The sequence below is a fragment of the Paramacrobiotus metropolitanus genome, unplaced genomic scaffold (genome assembly GCF_019649055.1).
Source record: "Paramacrobiotus metropolitanus isolate TYO unplaced genomic scaffold, Prichtersi_v1.0 Parri_scaffold0000158, whole genome shotgun sequence".
In the NCBI taxonomy this organism is placed as follows: Eukaryota; Metazoa; Tardigrada; class Eutardigrada; order Parachela; family Macrobiotidae; genus Paramacrobiotus; species Paramacrobiotus metropolitanus.
In genome coordinates this window covers 130,107-150,490 of record NW_026570378.1, presented here as the reverse complement: position 1 = coordinate 150,490, position 20,384 = coordinate 130,107, and the positions used below count along the sequence as shown (strand labels likewise).

The following is a 20,384-nucleotide window of genomic DNA, read 5'->3' as shown; positions in this document are numbered from 1 at the left end:
ACTCCAAATTGACGATTCTCGCCAGGATGGCGCCCCGTGGCGGTTGGGAGCCGTACTCCCACGCTACGCCCAGAAGTCATCGTAGGCCCATATAGCAACACGTACTTTTCCAGGCATTGTTTAAACAGCGCGAGTTCGCACATCATTCTGCTAACTAATGCGGCAATCACATAAAAATTAATAAAACACTAAGCTCTACCAATTGGGCGACACATGCCTGATAAAAAAGTGTAATGTGCCCCGTAAATTGTGCGGCAATGCCGATGGCCGTGGTATTACAGAACGCCTCACGTGCAACCGCTTTCGCGTGTTACATGGCGCATGCGCATTTCCCCTTTTGGCGCTCTGCGAAATTCCTGTAGTTAGTGACGTCAAAATGACACACTGCCAGTCTTCAGTCCCGGCGAGAATCACGAATCGCTCAAGATTTTCGAGTTCTTACAATCTGACTGAGAAAATTCTTTGTTTTCTAACTGCAGTTATATTGGTATTCAGTTACCTTTCCATGTTCACTTACAATTTTTTTATGATATTCTAACTATTTATTGCTGCTGTTGGCCTAACGAAAAGCTACAATGAGCGGACATTACCCATCTGCTTATTCGGGTAAGAAGAGCCTTTGGAGAGATCTTGTCAAGTGCCAGTTTAGTCTGTTAAGCCTTTGGGATATGTTCAGGTCGGATGTTTTCTGCGTGTAGGTAGCAAACGGAAACGTACTGAAACCGGAGCATCTCTTCAGCCGGCAGCGGGCACCGTTTCTTTCGTGGAGAGGGTGGCTGCTGTTGAGGACCAGTTTGTGGAAATGTTGAAGAATTGTCAGAAGCACATTATCAACGCGGAGCGTAGTGTGGGGGCATGCATTTCGTTCCGCGCAGGATATTCCTTTCGCAAAAATATGCAGGACATCGGGAGCCCGGAGATGAACTGCTATGGAATAGGGAAGTTGGAGGGCGTGGATGTGAGCGTTACCGGCGAGACGGTCTTGCCTTTGCCGGCGTGGATGGACAGCGGTGTAACTCTTAAGGCATCCTGTAAGTGTACTCGTAGGCCATCTGTCTTCCCTCGTACGAGTATGCATGGCAGTATTATACCATTAATAGTATAGTACTGCCATGGTATATGCTATCAACTTCGTATTGTATAATCGGTAATAATCCAGTACCACAACCGTGGCCGGCATTGACTGTACTCGTTGGTTACGGTGAATGATTTTGTAGTTGACGGAAAGATGCAGTCGACTCGACCGCATTCGTCAGGGGATCCCGCTAAACATGGTGTTGAGATTCCGTGGCGCGCCCGACTGCAGCTGAAAAGCATTCCCAGTGGTTGCATGGTGGAATCGGTGCGGCTGGCCTTTATCCTACCGGGGTTGGAAGGTCTGCAGGATCATCCAACGGCGAAGTTAGAAGTATGGTCGGAGAACGCCGGCAATCTGTATTTCATCAACGACAACCTGATGCACATGCATGGACAGGCGTACTCCGAGTGTGATCCGGAGCTGGAGGTTTTCCGTTTGGCCGTCTGCTGTGTCAAACTACGTGTGCCTTTGCGGTTGCTGATCTGCCAGCAACTGAAGCCGTTATGGGACGATTTTCCAGTTAACGCCGTGCCCACCACCCCGACGGATTACTCTGGCCAAGATAACGTCACACTGAAGTGTCAGAAGGTCAGAATCAAAGTGGATCGGCAGCTCTTGCACAGTTTGTCCGCCGAGACAGAGGTGCTATTTGGCAGGAAAAAGCTGGGACGAGTGAGGGTGTTTGCTTTGGATGTGGGCGAAGAAGTCGTACAGACGCTGCTGCAGCAGGCGACAGCTAAAACGGACTATTTTCCACTGGATCCTTTTGAAACGGCACCGACCTTTCTGTATGAGTTATTCGCCTTGGCCATGGAATGGAATGTGCGACCATTGAAAGTCTGGACACAGATCGCGCTGCTGCAGCGCTTGTCTATGCCCGGCTTCGATCTGCAGTGCATCCCGATGGAGGACGTGGTGCAGTTTATTCAGCGCGATTTCAACTTTGACCACGCGCAGACCGGCGTTAGAATGGCGTTGTTGGGCTTCACCTTTGTGCTGAGGGACATGCTGGGCGTCAGGGTGCCGGATACGATCCGCTATCCACTGCGGTATGCCATCCGGGAGATCTCCAGCGATCCGGCGTTATTGGAGATCTTTCAGCCGGAGGAGTTTATGCAAGTGTTAAAGGACTGGCAGTGGGAGCGGCGGCAAGCAGATTCCAGCGCTAACGACTCCATAAGAGTGAGCATTCGTTTTATGAATGGAGCCATATCTCTCTTGACCATTTCCAAGCACGATAGCGTGCGAGACATGAAGGCGGAGATTGAAAGTCGGCATGCCATTCCTGTCCAGCAGCAGTGCTTATACTTTGCTGGTGTGCGGCTGGATGACGACCAAAGAACAATTGCCGACTGTAACGTTCCGGATGGGGGTGGGGTACGTCTTGTGGAGAAGCTGGTTTGTTGATGGTGGAATGAGACAGTAACTTATAGCGCGTAACAAACAGTTTTTGGAATTGTGAATGAAGGAATTACTTGCGTTTATGAAGTAATTGTTCATAATAATTGATGAGTCTGATTAATGATTATGTGGTTTGTTCTGCGGATCTGTAGGAAAAATTATTGATACGGTACCGATCATTTGGTTTGTTTTGGTTGGTTAAATTCGTGGGCTTAGAGTCTTACTCGAGTAGAGATAATACACGTAAAAGTCCTTGTCCGTTTTACTGCTCTTCTTTTCCAGTGGATGTTGAGCAGGTAATTATGATAATAGTCTGATTTGTTGTTGTTGATGATTGCGTGATAAATAAAGATTTCTTTGGTCCATTAAGCCATAAACTGGTACTTCAGTACGATTATCGTAATTAAATTTATGATGGTCAACTGGTTATTCAACGAAGCCCATAATAATTAATTACCAAAAAAGGTCATTCACAGTCCCGTTTCGTTCTAATTGAGACAAATTCTTCCTTTGATGCTGAGTGGATCTCGCATTGTAGATGTGGAAAACAAATATACTCTACATATTATGTACCCGGTATTGCTTGAAAATGAGCAGCGATCCGGGGATATAAAAAAAGTGCTACATAAGGTCTCGACTATTCGAGAAGAACAATTTTAATTTGAAGAGGTCGATGGACATTAACTACTTAAGAATCAAGAGTTTGAAAGAGAAACTGGGGGCACAAAATTGAAAAAATACAAAATTACGGCTAGGTAGTTACCTAATACTCATAATCGTCCTCATACTCATAATCCTACTCATATTCAATAAGATATACTCATAATGCATATCATAATTATACTTCGCTCCTACCGGTCATCATCTTTCTGCTCATAATCATAACTCATACCCGTACAGACCCTCATACTAGGGTTGAACTTTCAAACGTTTCAAAGTTCACTCTTCGAGGTAAATCATTTCACAATTACGTAAACTTGGGCTTCTAGCATCCAAATCCGTTCGACACGAAAAAAATCTCTTTATCATTTATATTCATATTCATTTATCATCATTTATATTCTATTATATCAAAACGTAAAATTTCGAAAGTCGCAACGTTTTATCCCACTTCTATTCATGAGAGAACATGGAAAGCAGGAAAACAAAAAGGTAGTGAACGGAGAGAATGGTGCGAAGTACATAGGTTATAGAAGTCACCTTCTAATTCTTTAATAAATATCTCACGCGGGTCGTGGTAAAACGATGATTTCCATGAGCTGACCGTTAAACAGCAGTTCGACAACAAGAAAAGCCAATGCTGAAAGCCTGAAACAAAATCTAAAAATGCTGTTATTATGAAGTAAATTGTAATATTCATTAAAGTGGGGCGGTTTTTTCCCCAATACAGGTATCTCCGAATTTCCGAAAGTAGTAATACTTTCCGTTCTGTGTCCGTCATGTATGGACTGCGGTCGCGGAGCATGACCATTCAGCATCCGCGCTGGACTACTGGGCATCACCGGCAACGGCGAAGAGATCGGCCGACATCCGTGCCGGCGATGACGGTTAGTTAAACACTGTATATCATGCACTTCCTGCACAACGGCCAAAACTTTTTTTTGTGAAAAGAGGAGACTGGGATTTGCTTTTCAATTCGTAAAGGAATGGTATATTATAGGACACCGGTAGATTGGCACTGGCCGCATTGGGACCGATACTGCGTCGCGATTCCAGAGCCGGCTTAATTCTTGCCATCCAGACTGGGTCTGCCCAATATTTATCCGCGCGCAGCTTGTAATATGTTATTTCGGCATGAATTTATGCCATCAAAAAGTCGCGCTGAAAACACTAAGCACTGGTATGAGTAGTGGTACGGATATGAGTTATGATTATGAGCAGAAATATGATGACCGGTAGGAGCGAAGTATGATTATGATTATGATGTACATTATGAGTATAACTTACTGATTATGAGTAGGATTAAGAGTATGATTATGAGGTAACTACCTAGCCCAAAATTACTCGTACAGCGTAGTACATGTTCTGTGTGCACGGTCAATACTAGGCAAGAAGAAAACATGTTTTCGGTCCAGACTTACAATCCGCTTACTCCAGTGAAACCAACTGAAACAAGTAAATAATAGCACTCACTATAGCACCTTCAACCAACCACGTAGCACCTTGAACCCGGCCACGTACAGTACGGGTTAACGCATCAGTCGTCGTAGTTGACCCCGTAGTGTTGTCAAGATGCTGGACCGGCAACTGCCAGTCAAAAAATTCTCGCGTCAAAGAATTCATAGCGCATCGCTGTTGGCCGGGAATAGTTGAAATATTAGCCGATATTGCTTTGCGCTTCTTGTAATCGGTTTCAGAGCGTGATTTGTTTGGTTTTCGGAATACACTGAGCTTTTGCCACCGGATGAGAATGATTGCGCCCTTATAATTATTGATAGTTCATTGCCTGGAGGAAGATGTGCGCTCGGCTGCTGTAACTCCAACACTTCAACAATAATACAACTTGCTGAACGCGAACAAAATCACTTTACGACGTTTACGTAAACACTGCCGGTTCTGTTCCTGCACCGGTTCTGTTCCTGTATGGTTTATTGAATACATGTGCCAGCGAGAAGTCTCGTACACTTTTGCAATCTGCGAAACAGTTTTGGTGTTCTATCAACGTTTTCGTAAATGGGTTGCAGATCCAGTTTGATCGACAACTGCAAGCGTTGTATACAAGAGACTTTATGGAGACGCTCCCTGTGGCGGTCCTGCAGTGCAGCGCTATAGCACTACAGATAGTGCGCAGTACAACGACTTCCGAGTACGTAAAAGTGATTGACAAAATCGGTGATACTCGTATAATAAGCGGATGTCAGTGTGTCCGTGACTGCATGTGTTACGCGCTAATAAAGAGAATCCAGTTTAACAAAGAACAGACAACAAAGTATACGGAATAAGTAATAACTAAACGGTATGTGCAATAGGTAGACCGATGTAAGTAGTATCCGCCTTTGCATGCTGATTATGAGATCATACAGTTTTAATGTCCTATCAACGTTTGCCTTTACAATTTTACAGTTTGCATTTGAGCTGTGAGCAAAATCTTTGGGGATTTTCTGTAAGCTGTCAAAGTGTCAGACGGAGATTACTGAATGCTTTTATAAGTGATAAAGCACCCGAAAAGTGCTTAGTCAAGTTAAGTCAACGTTTGTAATCAAAAACCAGAAAGGCTTTGGTTGATGTTTCCTTGGAGGACGTTCAGTAATGGATAATTCCCACTCATATTCACACGCCGTCCCGCAGAATTCTAGCCGCGCCTTTGCAGCGGGAGACGTCATACTGTCAGACGATCCGTGGATCTGGGCTTTCGAGCGGACCGAATACCGTAAACTGTGCGCCTTCTGCTTCCACGACAGGAAGGAATTTCAAACCTGTTCGGGCTGCAAATTGCATCGCTATTGCAGTGTACAGTGTCAGGTGGGTGTACAGCGTGAGAGCCTCGTTTATTACTCCCTAGTGCAAGTTTAGTACTCGCTAACTGACGCTAAGTTACTCACTTTAGTGCGGGTGGAGCCTACAATAAACCCGGTTGGGGATTACTGCCTAAATATATTAGTAAAATTAAAATAATATATATAGTAAGATATATCATATACCGTATATAAAGCTATTCTATAGTGGTTAGTGAGCTACTTAGTTTATTAAGAAACATAATTTACCCGCACTTTCTCACAGACTGCAGACTGGAAGAAGGAACACAAAAAGGAGTGTGCCATGCTGAAACCAGTCGCCGAAGCAGTCGAGGCAATTTCTCGCAATAATTCCTATTGCAACAAGACTGATCGCGTACTACCATGCTATCTTTTATTTCTGATGGCAAAGCTGGTGGAAAAGGTCAAGGTAGGTTCAGTAAAGCACTTTTTATCGTTGTAATCTTTTCGATCCGCAATGCCAGAACTCCAAAAGTACAGTAGCGTGACTACAATCATCTGTTATCCAATCATCAAAGAAACAATTGCATTTGCCTTTTTTAGCGGGGCGTACTGGACGACATCGGTGGGCTGGGGAAGAAATCAGCTAACGATATCTTAAAATTGCTCCCTGCCGATGAGCACCTTCAGCAAGTGGATCCGCTGTGCGTCAGTCACAAATTTGTTTTGTTACCACAGCAATAGTATGACTATTAAATCGTCTAGGCTCAAGAGGCCCGTCATCATGTGTCCGGTTTTATGCCAAATTGCTTCCGCGCTGGAAATATCTGCAGCGACCTTTGTGGACTATCTCAAAATCATACGTTATCACATGCTCCCCATACCGAACAACCGCACCAAGCAAATAATAATCGGATCGGCACTGATTCCCAGCATACCACATCGTGCCATGAAACCGGTCTGCTGGGACGTCAACGTCACGTTCGATTACACAGGACGACGAGTATCCGTGCGTGCAACTGAAGACATTGCAGGGTACTCTGGTCTGTCCGATGTAAGTTCACGATGCAATGGTAGAAAAGTGCAATACGAATAAAATCAGAGACGGGAAAATCAACTTAAACTTAATAAATTTTTAAAAAAATTTGGTTCAGAGTAGTTAGATGCTGTAACTGTTATCCGTTAAAAAAAACCGATTACGAGATGTTGGTACTTTTTAGCTACGATACTGTGAACTCATGCAGAATCAGTACCTTGTGATTGCCCCCGCCCGACGTCAAGCTTTTCGAAATATCTACGGATACTTGTGCAACTGCCGCAAATGCAGTCCTGAATATGTGAGTCAGTCTACAGAAAAATTATTTAACCCGTTCCAGCTTTAATGTTTAACGTCTGTAAATACAAAGGAATCGCTCTTTATCGATATTCACGTTAAAAACTGTTAAAAAATGCAAAACATCCGTGTTTGTTGAGCTGTTTTGTTGTTATCTTCTGGCAATCTTATATGTAGGAAGCCGAACTCAACCCATTAAAGTGTATAACAGCGGGCTACACGGAACGCATTCCCAGCGACGACCGGGCTTGTTCTCCGTGTCCGCAGTGTGGTGCTGTCAACTGTTCTCGCCGCAATAAGCTTATGGTCTTTATGGACAAGTGCGCGGTCCGGATTCCTAATCAGATACAAGGGTTCATCAATTCAGTGGCACTGTTTGACGAACTGGAAGCTGCCGATCTAGTACATCCTGACGCGCATGTTCGTTTGGTTTGTGGAATTGTTAAAATGGGGATCTACAATCAGCAACACCGATTTACGGATGCCTGGAAGTTGTCCCAAGAACTGATGGTTTGTGTGCGGTACGTACATAGTGTAACAGTTCTTTTACCGCCAAAAACTACGATTTCCTCCTCGCACGACCTTCCTCGATCTGGAGCAGACGTTCGATACTTTGTAATTGTATGGTATTTCCTTGTTGTTAAATTTAAGCAAGATATCGGCATTCTACAGTTTTCATGCATAACGAACTTCACTAAAGCAATCTGCAAGCATATTATCGCGTTTGGTCATAGACTGATATCTGTTGCCGACTATGCAACCGTAACTATATTGCTCTTCCAGCAAGATCTGCCCAAAGTACCACCTTAATCGCGCAGCAATGTTGGCTGATGCTGCGGGATGCCCATTAAGCTTTACAAGAAGTGTTATGGGAAAGCGAGTGGATGATTTGAGGCCCGCCGGAAGACGTCGTCTGGTTGTGTTGTTCGATGAGATGTTTCCCTCCACGCGTGCAGTGTGGCGCGGCTACTGCGAAGAGGCTATAGATATCTTTACTAAGCTGTCCGGGCCGAATTGTCCTCAAGCTGTGCGCTCACGTGCTCTTCTTGCGACCATGGACGTTGAACAGGAAGAATAGCAAGTTTCCAACACTTTCTCCAGTACGGGTGTGTTTCAAGTTTTTCACAATTTACGCTTTCTGTATTGAACTGCATATGGAAAAATGCAGTTTACCTCGTTATTTTACTCACCTGGAAAATTTCGATCTGTAACTGAAATTGTTATGATGCTGTTCTGTTGTTAGAGCACTCCAAGTGTTGGATTGGTGCTCTTGGAGTAATCTACATGGTTTCGAGGCACTGTGCGGCAAGGTGGGCCTGCACGAACCACCAGCTTTTTTAACAGTAATATGTAGTTGTTGTGTCGCTGGACTTATCATTGTTCTTGTTTCGCAGTGAGCGTCTACTAATTAACTAGTAATGCTTGCGTAATAATTAAGATTGACTTGGAGCATTCAGTGGCCATGGTAAACTACTTACAGTATCTGTAGTAAAAAACAGTCGTCGATTTATGATGGTCATAGACCTAGAATCATGGTACAATATTTATGAAACATAAAAGTGATCAGTGGATATCAAGAGTGCGCAGTTGTAATGCTATACCAAATTTTAATGCATGGTGTCATCTGAGAAGAGCATTTTAAATGCCTGAGTCGATCTAAATTACATGTACAATATAACTACAACCAGACTCTGCGAATGGCCAGGCAGTTCAAGCAACATTGTGGCGAGTTTAGGTGCACAAAATAAAAAATATAAAAATACAGGATATGACGGCATATTCTGTGTAAACGACCAGGCAAGAAGAAAACATGAACATGTCAATTGTGCTTCATTCAGACTGACAATCCAATTACTCTTGTGCAACTGAATGAAATCTGAAATTAGTAAATAAGATCTCGAAACGAGTACGGGTCAACTATCAGCCGTAGTTGAACCCGTATTGTTGGTAAGCGTAGCCGAGGCGTCAGCATCCGGTTTCGGATGGCAGACATGTTCCGGTGATACCTTTGTGATAAGTGGTAATATTGGACGGACGTTTCGCAATCCAAGATTTTCCTGGGAAAGGTTGCAGTCGACAGCGACGGTGTTGGGAGCGCGTGGTCCGGGGCGGGCGAAACGCGATGGTGCGATCTTCTTGCTACCGCTCTGGGAATGGTGCAGGCTGCTGTTGCGGCGGAATATGGAAATGGAATGCTCATCTAATGTAGCTGCTGCCGATCCTAATCGTAAATGCCAAACTGAGCTCGTACAAATGCTAAACTTTGTGGATTTAAAAGCGTCATAAACAAAACTAATAAACTAAAAAAAATTAAAATAAAAAACTGAAAAATAGGTAACAAAAATTGTTACCTAAAGCACAGCCCGTGCTACACTGTCACAACGGAATTGTCGCAAGCTAAAAAAGAAAACACAGAAACCAGACGCAATAACAGCGGAAGAAATGAATAACATACTACGCTATAAGAAAACAAACACCGGCAACAAAACCTAAGCGCAACTGCAACGTAAATGACTGAAAAAAACTCAAAGGTACTGTACATAATTTCATATAAACACAAAAGGAATAACGAATCACGAGTGGCAATAGAAAGCGGCAAAGGTAACAGCTCACAGACCTTTCAGGTAGGCAAATTAGCTAACAACAAAAACATGTATGCATGACGTCAACATTCTTGCTTATCGATAACAGCAAAATAAGGTTCTTTGCCTAATGATGACCTTTATTCAATTCACAGCAGCGTTGTTTTAACGAGCCGTGCCCTACCTGGACAGCACTTTCGTGCCACTCTGCGAATGGCCGCCACCGAGGTGTAAATATGATCCGTCATAAAGAAGTATACCATGGCATTGGTGGCACTGTTCCCGTGCGCCAGCATCAACGCGGCCAGATTGAGCCACTTGGGCGCCTGGTAGATGGAGCGGAAGCTGAAGAGTAATCCCAGCGGCGTCCACGATACCAGGAAAATAACAAAGATACGGAAGAGGGCCTTAATCAGCCGGATCTCTTCTGCTAGGCCACTGATCGATGCATGCCGGTTATTAGTTGCGCCGGTGTTGGTGGCTTTCCGCCGGCCGGCGATCAGATGCCGGCCAGATGTGCTATTGCGGATACGCAGGTAGATCTGCAGATAGGCGTAGAAACAGATACTGGTGGGGATGATGACACTGCAGACCGCCCAGAAGAGGGAGTAGGTCCAGCGGCGCAGATCCGCCGTGCAGATGTAGAAATCCGGCGTGTAGTTGACCACGCCCCACCCCATGAGTTGCGGTGACCAGATGAGGAAGGACACCACCCAGATGGTCAGCATCATCAGGATGGAGTTCATCGGGGTGTAGATGCGCTGGTACCAGGAGATGTGGCAAATGGAGAAATACCTGCAGTAAGGGTAATGCTTATTGCTCTGGATCAGATGCTTTAAACGCAAACAGTACATATCAACAGTTCCTAAACCACCTTCAGATTATAGTTAAAATGTGCTCAACTAATAAGCCCTAACAATATTTTCCAGATTACGGCTATAAGAGCTACGGTACTGCAGACTGCAGAGTATCAGAACTTCTAGTGAAGTTCACTAAGTGAACTGAGACGACGTACATTACACTGTTTATTATTACTGTATATCAAGCAAAAAGTTAATAATCAAACTTTCCTATGCCTATAACGATAAGCAAGACTTCTAATTTTCTCGTTCATTCTATATAATGCTGCGTTCCACTATCGTATTGTGGAGCGTGTTTGCAACAAGCTCGCACAGAGCTGTCGATTTTCTTGGGCGTTATAACCAAAAGCCATTTGACCCTCTAGTATGCAGGCATCGTTGTGGAAGGACATCGCTACTGTAGGTCCTTTAGAGCCTGTTTGATAATGTTTAATATTTTTAGTGATACCGAAAAATACTCCGCAAAATACGTATGGCTAATTTATATGCCATTGTATATGAAATAATTTTTACCTTTCCACCGCAATACCCATAATGCACCACACCGATGCCGTACAGGCGGTCGCGCACACAGCTCCTTCAAAATCACACAGCCAGCTTTTGCCGCGCCAGTAATAAGGCCCCTGCACCGCACCTGGAAATTAAAGCAAATAATCAAACATGCAATTTTTTGTGTCAAGGAATACATATTTTCAAATTTACAACGATTACCCTGTACAGGTGCGAAAGTGGTATACGTTGTAGTTACTAATCCGCTATATTTGCCTTGCTAATTGGCTGATTCCCGGTATTGACTTTATGATTAGTCGGAATACGATTACAGTCCTTTTTAATCAGGCACCGGCACGACGTAGCTAATTAGCAAGAATTCGTGAATATTCTTTCATCATTTCGCTTTTGTTTGCAGATGCCGGTGGGATTCTAAGTTCGGATGTATAATCATCTTGCAAACTCAGTTGTTAAGAAAGTCAGATAATTACTGCTTTGAATACAGTATCCAAAAACAAGCTTCTTCACGTCTTAAGTAATTTTACCTAGCTTGCTTTGTGCAGCGCCTAGATTTTTCAGTCTACAGATACTGTATTTTCACAATTTTAAAGAACACGAAAATGCCCTAGGTCTGCTCGCCGCCACCCGGGCCCTGCAGCTACGTTCAATGCTGCTCACTGAGTTCTGAAATAAAAAATTGCAGTTTTAATCATTTTTGAATTTACTGTTGCTCATTACGGGGCCCCATTTTATTGTTTCTTAACTCGGATATCCAGTCAGTAACAGGACAAAAAACGGAATGAAAATTTAAATCCTGGAGAACCTGGAGTAATACATCTGCACGGCCTCTGTTCAACCGCTTTGCACCTTGAAGTGACGGCCCTTGAAGTGACATTTAGAAAAAAATATTAAGTAATGTGATTCTGTGAGTTGTAAAATGGGGCCTCGTAATGAGCAGTAGTAATTTCAAAACTTATTAAACTGCATTTTTTTAATTTCAGAGCTCAGTGAACAGCATTGAACGTACCTGCAGGCCCCGGGTGGCTGCGAGCAGACCTAGGGCATTTTCGTGTTCCTTAAACTTGTGAAAATACAGTACTTTCCATAATTAAACAGAGATTTAAAAAAAAGGTTTACTCGTATTTAATTAAAATGTATTTGAAACACATAAGGCACGTGTCGGTGATACGATATACAAAATTAGTGTAACGTTTCAACGGAGAAATGTAGACGCCTGTAATTTGTATAAATCTGATGAAGTATTGACGCTATTATGGTTGTAATTGATTGAGTGAACATGTAATGACGACAACGCCCATGTTTTCACTCCAGATAAGCGGCTAGAAAATAAAACAAGCAACATCCAAAACGATCGAGTGACAGCAGTTCCTATGTATGACTTCCGATTTGCGCTGTGTTGATGGTCATTCTGTCAAAATTTGTGTAGTCGTTACTCGTTACTACGGGTCGGGATCAAGGTATATGCAGACACAAGCGCGGCCACTGATATGTTTTCTTAATCGGAAGCCATCGTGGCGCCGATTGCCGCGACGGAAGTTCGGCGTCAATGGCCCCGCCATTTCGGTAACCATTTTGTATTTGTTTTACCGGAACTGTCAGATTATGCAGCCGACGCGTTGCATTCCCCATTGCGATCGGAAGTCCATCCGACGCTGTGCAGATATTAATGAATTTAATATCGAAATTTAGCCGGTTAACGTTAAGCTAATTAAAATGCACGACGCGTATAAATACTGGCGTATAAAATCGATAGCAACCATTTGGAAAAAAAATAGATGCATCTCGATACTCTACGCCGAGTGGACGCGTGCGTCTCGACCGTTTCCGGGAAGATAATACGGATCAATGCCTAACATAATAAATTCATTAACGGTCGCCCACGGCCAGCACAAACCGTCCCATTGTGTTATGGAAATCACGGTACAATGTCGCCTTTTAGTCGCGGCTCATTCGGTTTATTGACGTTTTTTCATGCATTAGCAATGAATGTTATTCTATGAGCGGGTGGCCAATCCATTAATGTGCAGCTCTCCAACCGCGATCGATCCCGTTAAATAAAATGGATCCCGTAGCGAAAAAGGTGTCCCAGTTAATTACGTACGCAGCCGGCAAAAATTGCCTAACGGCCATGCTCATGTGCACTTGATCCTGTAACGCGATGCTGCCTATATTGGTTTAAAGATGTATTTTTGTAGCATTACTGTACAATAAAGTGTAAGCTAAAACTGTGTACTCAAGTTCTGCCTAGATTTTATTGTCACAAAACGCTATCAGGTATCAGTATTATTGATCACATGAATGCACATGATAAGTCGATGTCCGCTGAATCAAACGTGCGCATGGGTATTTTCCATATTTTATACACAATACAATTTAATATGTTTTTAAAAAGATCCGAAAATATTTTGCAAGATCATTGCACCTCTTTAAAAAACTTACAATATGAGAGTTATAGCAAGCAGATCGGCGCAGCCACATATGAATGACAGAACCAAATCTGCACACACAAGATTATTTATAAAATCATGTATTCACTAAAATTACAGTAGAGTGAGATTACCCAAAAAAGCGTTATAAGAAAGCAAATGAGAAACTATCTGTACTCGTAATATGTAGTACCGTAACAATAAAACTAATACTTCTTTAATTCGCAAAATTGAGTATGCACATATACAAAACAATTATGCCACATTTATGTGCACGAGTAAACTGCAAGTGCACGATTACATTACGTCAGTCACATGAATAATTGGTTGATCTAAATCCGCATTTACAAGCTAATTTTTTAAACTGCAAGTAAAGGGACGGGTTACTGGGCGTGTGTTACCGGTCAGCTGCACGACAGCCGGCCTAGAACGTTAACGTTTTTTTATTCTCTCGCGACTTGCCTGACACTGCATTAAGTCATTCACTAAGCTCTTGAGTGGGATGATCGATTATTTACGATAGGGGATTCTTGGGAAATACATGGACTTGCCAAAAAATCTTAATCAGGAGTAGAGGATTATGTGGTTCTACAAAACACTTTTACAGATGCCAGATGGGTTCAGTCAGAACTGGCAGGATATCATCCCGGAACCGGTAATGAACTGGTTCTGATGGAAGCATTTTACAGTTATCGTACAGTACGTGAGCGCAGCTGAAAAGTGGCAGCTGCGCATTAATAGGTGCGGACATTTTATGCCTCTATATTATCACTTAATAAATAATTACATAATTTTTTATAAAGTACATAAAATTAACATATTCTACATAAGTTTTTTTTCAGTAATTTGTTTAAAAATACAGCACCTGTCATAATGCGGATGTCTGGATAAGTAAATAATCGATGTTAAGAATGTGAGCTGTTGTACTCGTTGTACGTACTCTCCACTCGTATTAATTATGCGCAAATAACACTTCCGCAAGTGCGTCAACTGGCCGTCAAGCACGTGTACCATTCTTCAAATACTGTACAAGCTGGTTAGGTGAATGTACTCTGCCTTTAAAAATTGCGAAACTATTTACTTATTAATTTTATATTACCTATAATTTATAGACACACAATGTATATTTGAGTGTACCTAAAATATTAATGGGCATGACGAAAGCGGTGATGACCAAGTCTGTCAACGACAAATTCACAATAAATATCGGCTGGATTTTTTTCAGAGCATCCATGAGCAGCAGCGAAAGGACAATCTGCAACAGCAAATAAAATTCCTATTTATTTACATAACAGGAAAGATTATCGGTAATGGTTTAGAGTTACATTACTGTGCTCACATGAGCGGCAATCATTGATCGGAAATTGTTGTAAAACTTGTAATCATGTGTGGTCAAATGGCATACATTTACGTAGTTAGACTAATTACCAGTATATTCCCGATGGTTCCCACTACACTGAGCAGGGAGACGAAAATGCAGTAGACATAGTGGGCAAAGGGATCGGCCAGCCATTCGTTGCGGTGATGGTTGACCGCAATGTCCCATAGACTGTCATTGCGGCTGTAGATACGCGGCTCCCCAGGGGCGTACACCGTCTCGTCCGTCACATTGGGAATGCGATAGTACACGTACATGATTAGCGATGAAGTTCGGCATTAAGCGTAAATCAGACAGGCATAAAAAACCATAATCGTGTAACCGAGGGAATTACGCCCGAGATGAACTTTACCAATGAAATGCGCTCACCCGCGTCCGAGATTTATTTATACAGCGAAAGATACAAAACAGTCGTGTGGAATAACAGATCCCTGATCAGCCGACACCGGAGTGAGCCGTGTGATGTGAAACTTCCCGTTGATACACTGCATGCCGGCGTTTCAGATATCCGGTGAAATGTGTTGGTGATCTGGCTGCACTGCGATACTGACTTCCGCTGCGGGCGGTCCGGGATTGCTTTGATAGAAGGCTGGAAATTCCGGCCCGGGGAGAAGACATGTGTTCTCGTCAGTGATTAGCGGCGGATGGGGCGGTGGAAAGCGCTAAGACTAATCGTGTGCGATTGCTTAAGTGCTCTCTGGCGCAACCGGCATAATTAGGCGCAGCCAACCGATAGGCCGGTTAACGCGCTAATTGACTCCCATCCGGTATTGGAAAATCATCGACTCGGCTGAAAAGTTCAATGTGTTTTTTGAATTGCTCATTTGCACAGGTCCGCAAGAAAATACAGCCATTTTTACGTTATAATTATCGTTATACTATCGACTTGCGTGCAGCAGAATTCAAAATGCATGGGCTGGTCAGATACTCTACAATCAACAAAATCGCCAACGTTACCACAGCTAGAAATTCCCGGGATTACAGTGTAATTTCAGTTGGCGATGCGGAATTTCCAGTCCATTGTTTTGTCCTGGCTGCTCAACCAGGCGCAGTTCTTATGACCATGTTAACTGCAGATATGTCGGAGGTCAACCGGCAGTCACCGCAGATTAATCGGACGCATTTGTTTAACACTGTCATTTGAATTCAGTGTTTTTGGTTCGCTTTAAAGCAATGGGGGTCGTTAAATTTATCCATCAAAGGACATTCTTTATTAAGTCCCTCGAATTTATTAAGTTAAACTATATAATATATACTCGTACTATTCAATTTAAGTAATATTCGCTTCCGGTGACTACCGCATCATTCATTGTTAAATGCATGCATTTGATCAAACCAATACCACGTAACCATCATACTTAGTTAAAATGCTGCAAACAGATTATTTACACAACACTTTCCAAGATGTGCAACATGCACGCATGGCATAGTTCATTATTTATCCGTAAAACCACATCCAAGTGCCACCAGAACTAACTGTTATAAACTGAGAAACCTATCATCTTTGTCATGTTGCACTAACGAGAGGGAATGGTTTTATAAATTATTAACAACCATACTGCTCAGTGTACATCTCTATCTCGTCTCCATCCTCGAAGCCGCATTCCGAAACCCGAATCAAGTCATCCAATCGCCTATCCTTAAAGATCATTCGCTGCTGGTAAATGGGGATCCCGAGGAAATTGCCAACTGCGGCCTTAATCCGTTGAATGTTAGCCGACTCCGAGACTCTCACGCGCATACTGTTACCATCCTGGAAACGAACGGTCAGCGTCTTGCACTCTCCCTTAACGGCATCCGCACTGGTCGCAACGCTTGGCTGCATCTCCGCCGGTTGAAACACGTCCTTAAGCGTTGGATCTTCAGAAATCCGATCCAATTCCGCCACAACACGCCCATTCATTGTCGCCGGCAGAATATCCACTAGACACATATCCCGCAATGCAAACGTGAAGCCCAGTAACACCATTTTCACACCTCCATTCCAATCAAATTCGTGTCGAATCAACTTTATCAGCTTGTCAACCGGGATCTGCTGCAAATTAACGCCCGGAGCACAGAGACGCTCCAGCATCACTAGTTGTGTCCACAGTTTCACGGACGGGATGTCCCAGTCGCTGGACAACGCCACCAGCTCGTACAGAAAGGAAAGAGTGGTTCGTTCGGGATTCAGTGGCAAATAGTCGGCGGCGGAATTCACTGCGCCTAACAGAGCCGTAGCCACTTCTTTGCTGACACTCATTTCATACACGCTCACCTGACCCGCCGTCTTCGCACCTAGAGTCGAAAAGAAATTCGCTACAAACTGAAGTTTAAAATAACTTGCGAAATAATTATTTGCACTTATTTTTAGATACTGTTGTAAAGGTTAAAATATAAAATTGTTCGTTTTCAATCTGCAGCCAATTAAAAGTCAGTCAGTCAATGTTTTCAATTTACAGTCAATTTGCCTTTCATCAACCAAATTCCATCATTTTCTTCGCCAAGCAAAACGTAATTTCATCAGAATTTACTAAATGTGTAGCAAACATAAAAAATTTCGCATTACAAGTCCTTTTAAGCATGCTAGGCCTGCATGATTATTAAATAACTGTAAATAACTGTGATTTGAAGTTTGCAGTTTCAGATCTCGAAATTTCGGTTGCAGCTTAATTCATACCGAAGATGGCGTGGGTCTCGGTGGAAATATTCAACAAGACCTGGCGACCCACTTTCATACTGGAGCGCCCAAACTTCAAGGTAACGTTGTCGTTGCCGCTCACTGCAGAATAATCGTGCTCGTCCTCGGCCACTGCATTATGCGGTAAATCCGCCCGCAACTGCTTCAGCTGGTCGCGGATGAGCAGCCGTAGCGGCACTCGCAGGGTGATGTAACAAAATCCCTGGCGAAAGATACCCAGTTCGCGACAGCACTCGGAGTATGTCTGACCGCGGATGTTCATCAGTTTGTCGTTAATCAGGTACAGATTACTGGCACCTTCGGCCGAGAGGTCCATCTTGACGGTGGGACTGCCGTCAGAGGCCGGATTGATGAAGGACAACTGGACAGACTCGACGAAACAACCCGGTGGGATGCTCTGCAGCTGCACGCTGGCGCGCCACGGAACTTCGAAGCCACGCTTACGAGCATCACCCGATGAATGGCGACGGTTAGTACCCACTTTCCGCTCAACTGAAAAAACGCGCACAAAATCAGGTCTACTTTACAGTTCGAAAATTAATGATGGAGATGACTGTTTGTTTTTCATCGATACTAATTCCAGAAATACAACTCGATATAATACAATTTACATCAACATTTCTAGGGCGCTTACTCTAGCTGCCAGCTGCCCAGAAGCACAAAAAACCATACAAGGCCCAAGGCAGGGAAACATAACTACACTAAATTTAGATACCATGGACTGCGTTACCGGAGTTTTCGCAAAAGCAACACACAAATACAGTAAATCTGTAAATATCTCTATTGTCGACAATTCCAAAGCAAGTCGCAACTACATTTTCAAAAATTACAAAATCAGATTGTAATGAGAGTTATCTGCAATCCCACTAAGAGTTAAGGCAAGAGAGTTAAGAGTTGAATTAACTTTGTTATTGTGTGGACATACAGCGTTTCATATTTCGACAACCATTTTATCTACAAAAGTTCTCGAAAATATTTGTGACCAATCATTCCGATAATCGCACTCGTAGGAATCCGTACTCAACTGCCTTGCACACATGTCACTTACAGTACGCTTGCAGAGCCACGCCACTCTCCATCCAGGCAGGCATGATCTCCTCTCCCGTGACCACCATCCGCACCTGCTCCAATTTGCCACTCCCGTAGTCGTTCATCACCAGGCTTTGAATATCTTTGATATCCTTCTGGAAAGTATACATGGCGCAACAGGTGACGAGCACGCCTTGACTTTTCCCCGATTCCGCAATCTGCTTCTGGCAGTTCTTCAGCATGCTGACAAACTGGTCTTCCATTGCAGACACCCTATCCACAAAAGCCATCGAGGATCCTCTTTCAGACGGTGTTTCCGAACGGGCTCGCTTTCGTTTCTGGCCTACAGATACAATCATACAACGAAACGTTATATCCCAATCAGATAATTTATGATCCAATTATCCAGTATCCAAGTCGTATGTTCGAAAACTCCACTGCAGATTAGCGTCGAATGTACACGCCAAGACTCCAAGCAAGAGCCCACTGTCTCTCCTGTGCGAAGTTTTAGCGACTTACCATTAGTAGCTGAGTAACATGAGTTGGACATTTTACTAGTGACTCAGTGAGAGTTGACCAATGATCGGCAAAACGTAAAGCGAAATCCCAAAATAAATCACAAACGGCAAAAAAAGCTGTAAGTAAAACTGTAAAAGTAAGCAAGCAAGAACCATACTTTAACAGTGTAACAGTATCAGACCACCGAAAGCTGAACGCTACCAGAGGGCAATTACGTTGACCCGCGCTCACAAAGATGACAGAGAATGGAGCAACACTCAGAACACTGACACAGCACACTGAGCACAGTACGTTCTTACCATTAGTTCTTAGTTCTTTAAACATATACAGAGAATAATAATTACATACTGTAATACTAATACTATAATTATGGCATTATTATAATTATGCGTACAATAGTACGGTACACTTCTTGCATGACATTTGTATTTTGGAAATACTAGCAATTTTGCTTCCACGTAAAAAAGCCAATCGTTAGCGATGAAAGGTCGATGGCCGCCCCGCCGCTGCCTCCTTTTTTAAGCGTCTGTTGATTCGGGCGATTTTAATTTTGTGGGTGATATCGAATATGATTAATAAAAATCTGTTTTCTTAAAAGTGACTATGTTGCATACCTTTGCACATTTTGCTGATGCAGAGCCACGTAAGCGAAATATCATCGTGGACTACCGGTAAGCGGTTAGTAGTCACTATTTTCGCAACATGGAAATGTATTTTACGTTCCTGGGACCCGATCGGAAGGTACCTGTAGTCCATGGTGGTTGTCTTAATTATAAGCGCTGCCGGAGAGACTAATGTCAGTAACGTGCTGAAATTTGGAATGAAGGGAAGTCCACCAATAAAATAAAGTCAATTTTACGTCACATCGTTGCTTATACTTTACATTTTACTGGATCAATGCTCTTAAAATGGAACCTGGTCGATTAACACCGTGTTGCGTGCAAAATTTAGGACAGCAGGCGCATTGCATGGGATGGTCAAATATGAGTTAATAAAATTGCGAGCATTGCCAATTCAAAATTAATTGGAAAAATTCGGAGACAACTGGCTGATTTTTATATACTATAGGCAATGTGATACCTCGTGCAGTCTTTGTTGCTCACGTTTGAGCACCATTTTTACCTCGGCATGTCGGAGAAATCAGCCGGCATTTCTTACAATTACCAGTACGA

The 20,384-nt window shown here is 43.2% G+C and overlaps 2 protein-coding genes across 2 annotated transcripts; both read right to left on the bottom strand.

Annotated features, from left to right (window-relative positions):
• Positions 1-8,927: 8,927 nt before the first annotated feature.
• LOC129599957 (melatonin receptor type 1B-B-like) lies at positions 8,928-15,465 on the bottom strand. The gene is made up of 5 exons (XM_055498325.1): positions 15,035-15,465; positions 14,744-14,861; positions 11,184-11,304; positions 9,995-10,605; positions 8,928-9,449 (listed from the first exon to the last, which is right to left on the bottom strand). Exons 1-5 carry the CDS (start codon positions 15,239-15,241, stop codon positions 9,142-9,144), a joined length of 1,365 nt encoding a protein of 454 aa, XP_055354300.1. The 5' UTR covers positions 15,242-15,465; the 3' UTR covers positions 8,928-9,141.
• Positions 15,466-16,334: 869 nt separating this feature from the next.
• LOC129599955 (uncharacterized) lies at positions 16,335-19,329 on the bottom strand. Its single transcript, XM_055498324.1, has 4 exons — positions 19,213-19,329; positions 18,713-19,036; positions 17,644-18,156; positions 16,335-17,261 (listed from the first exon to the last, which is right to left on the bottom strand). Exons 1-4 carry the CDS (start codon positions 19,241-19,243, stop codon positions 16,531-16,533), a joined length of 1,599 nt encoding a protein of 532 aa, XP_055354299.1. The 5' UTR covers positions 19,244-19,329; the 3' UTR covers positions 16,335-16,530.
• Positions 19,330-20,384: the final 1,055 nt, after the last annotated feature.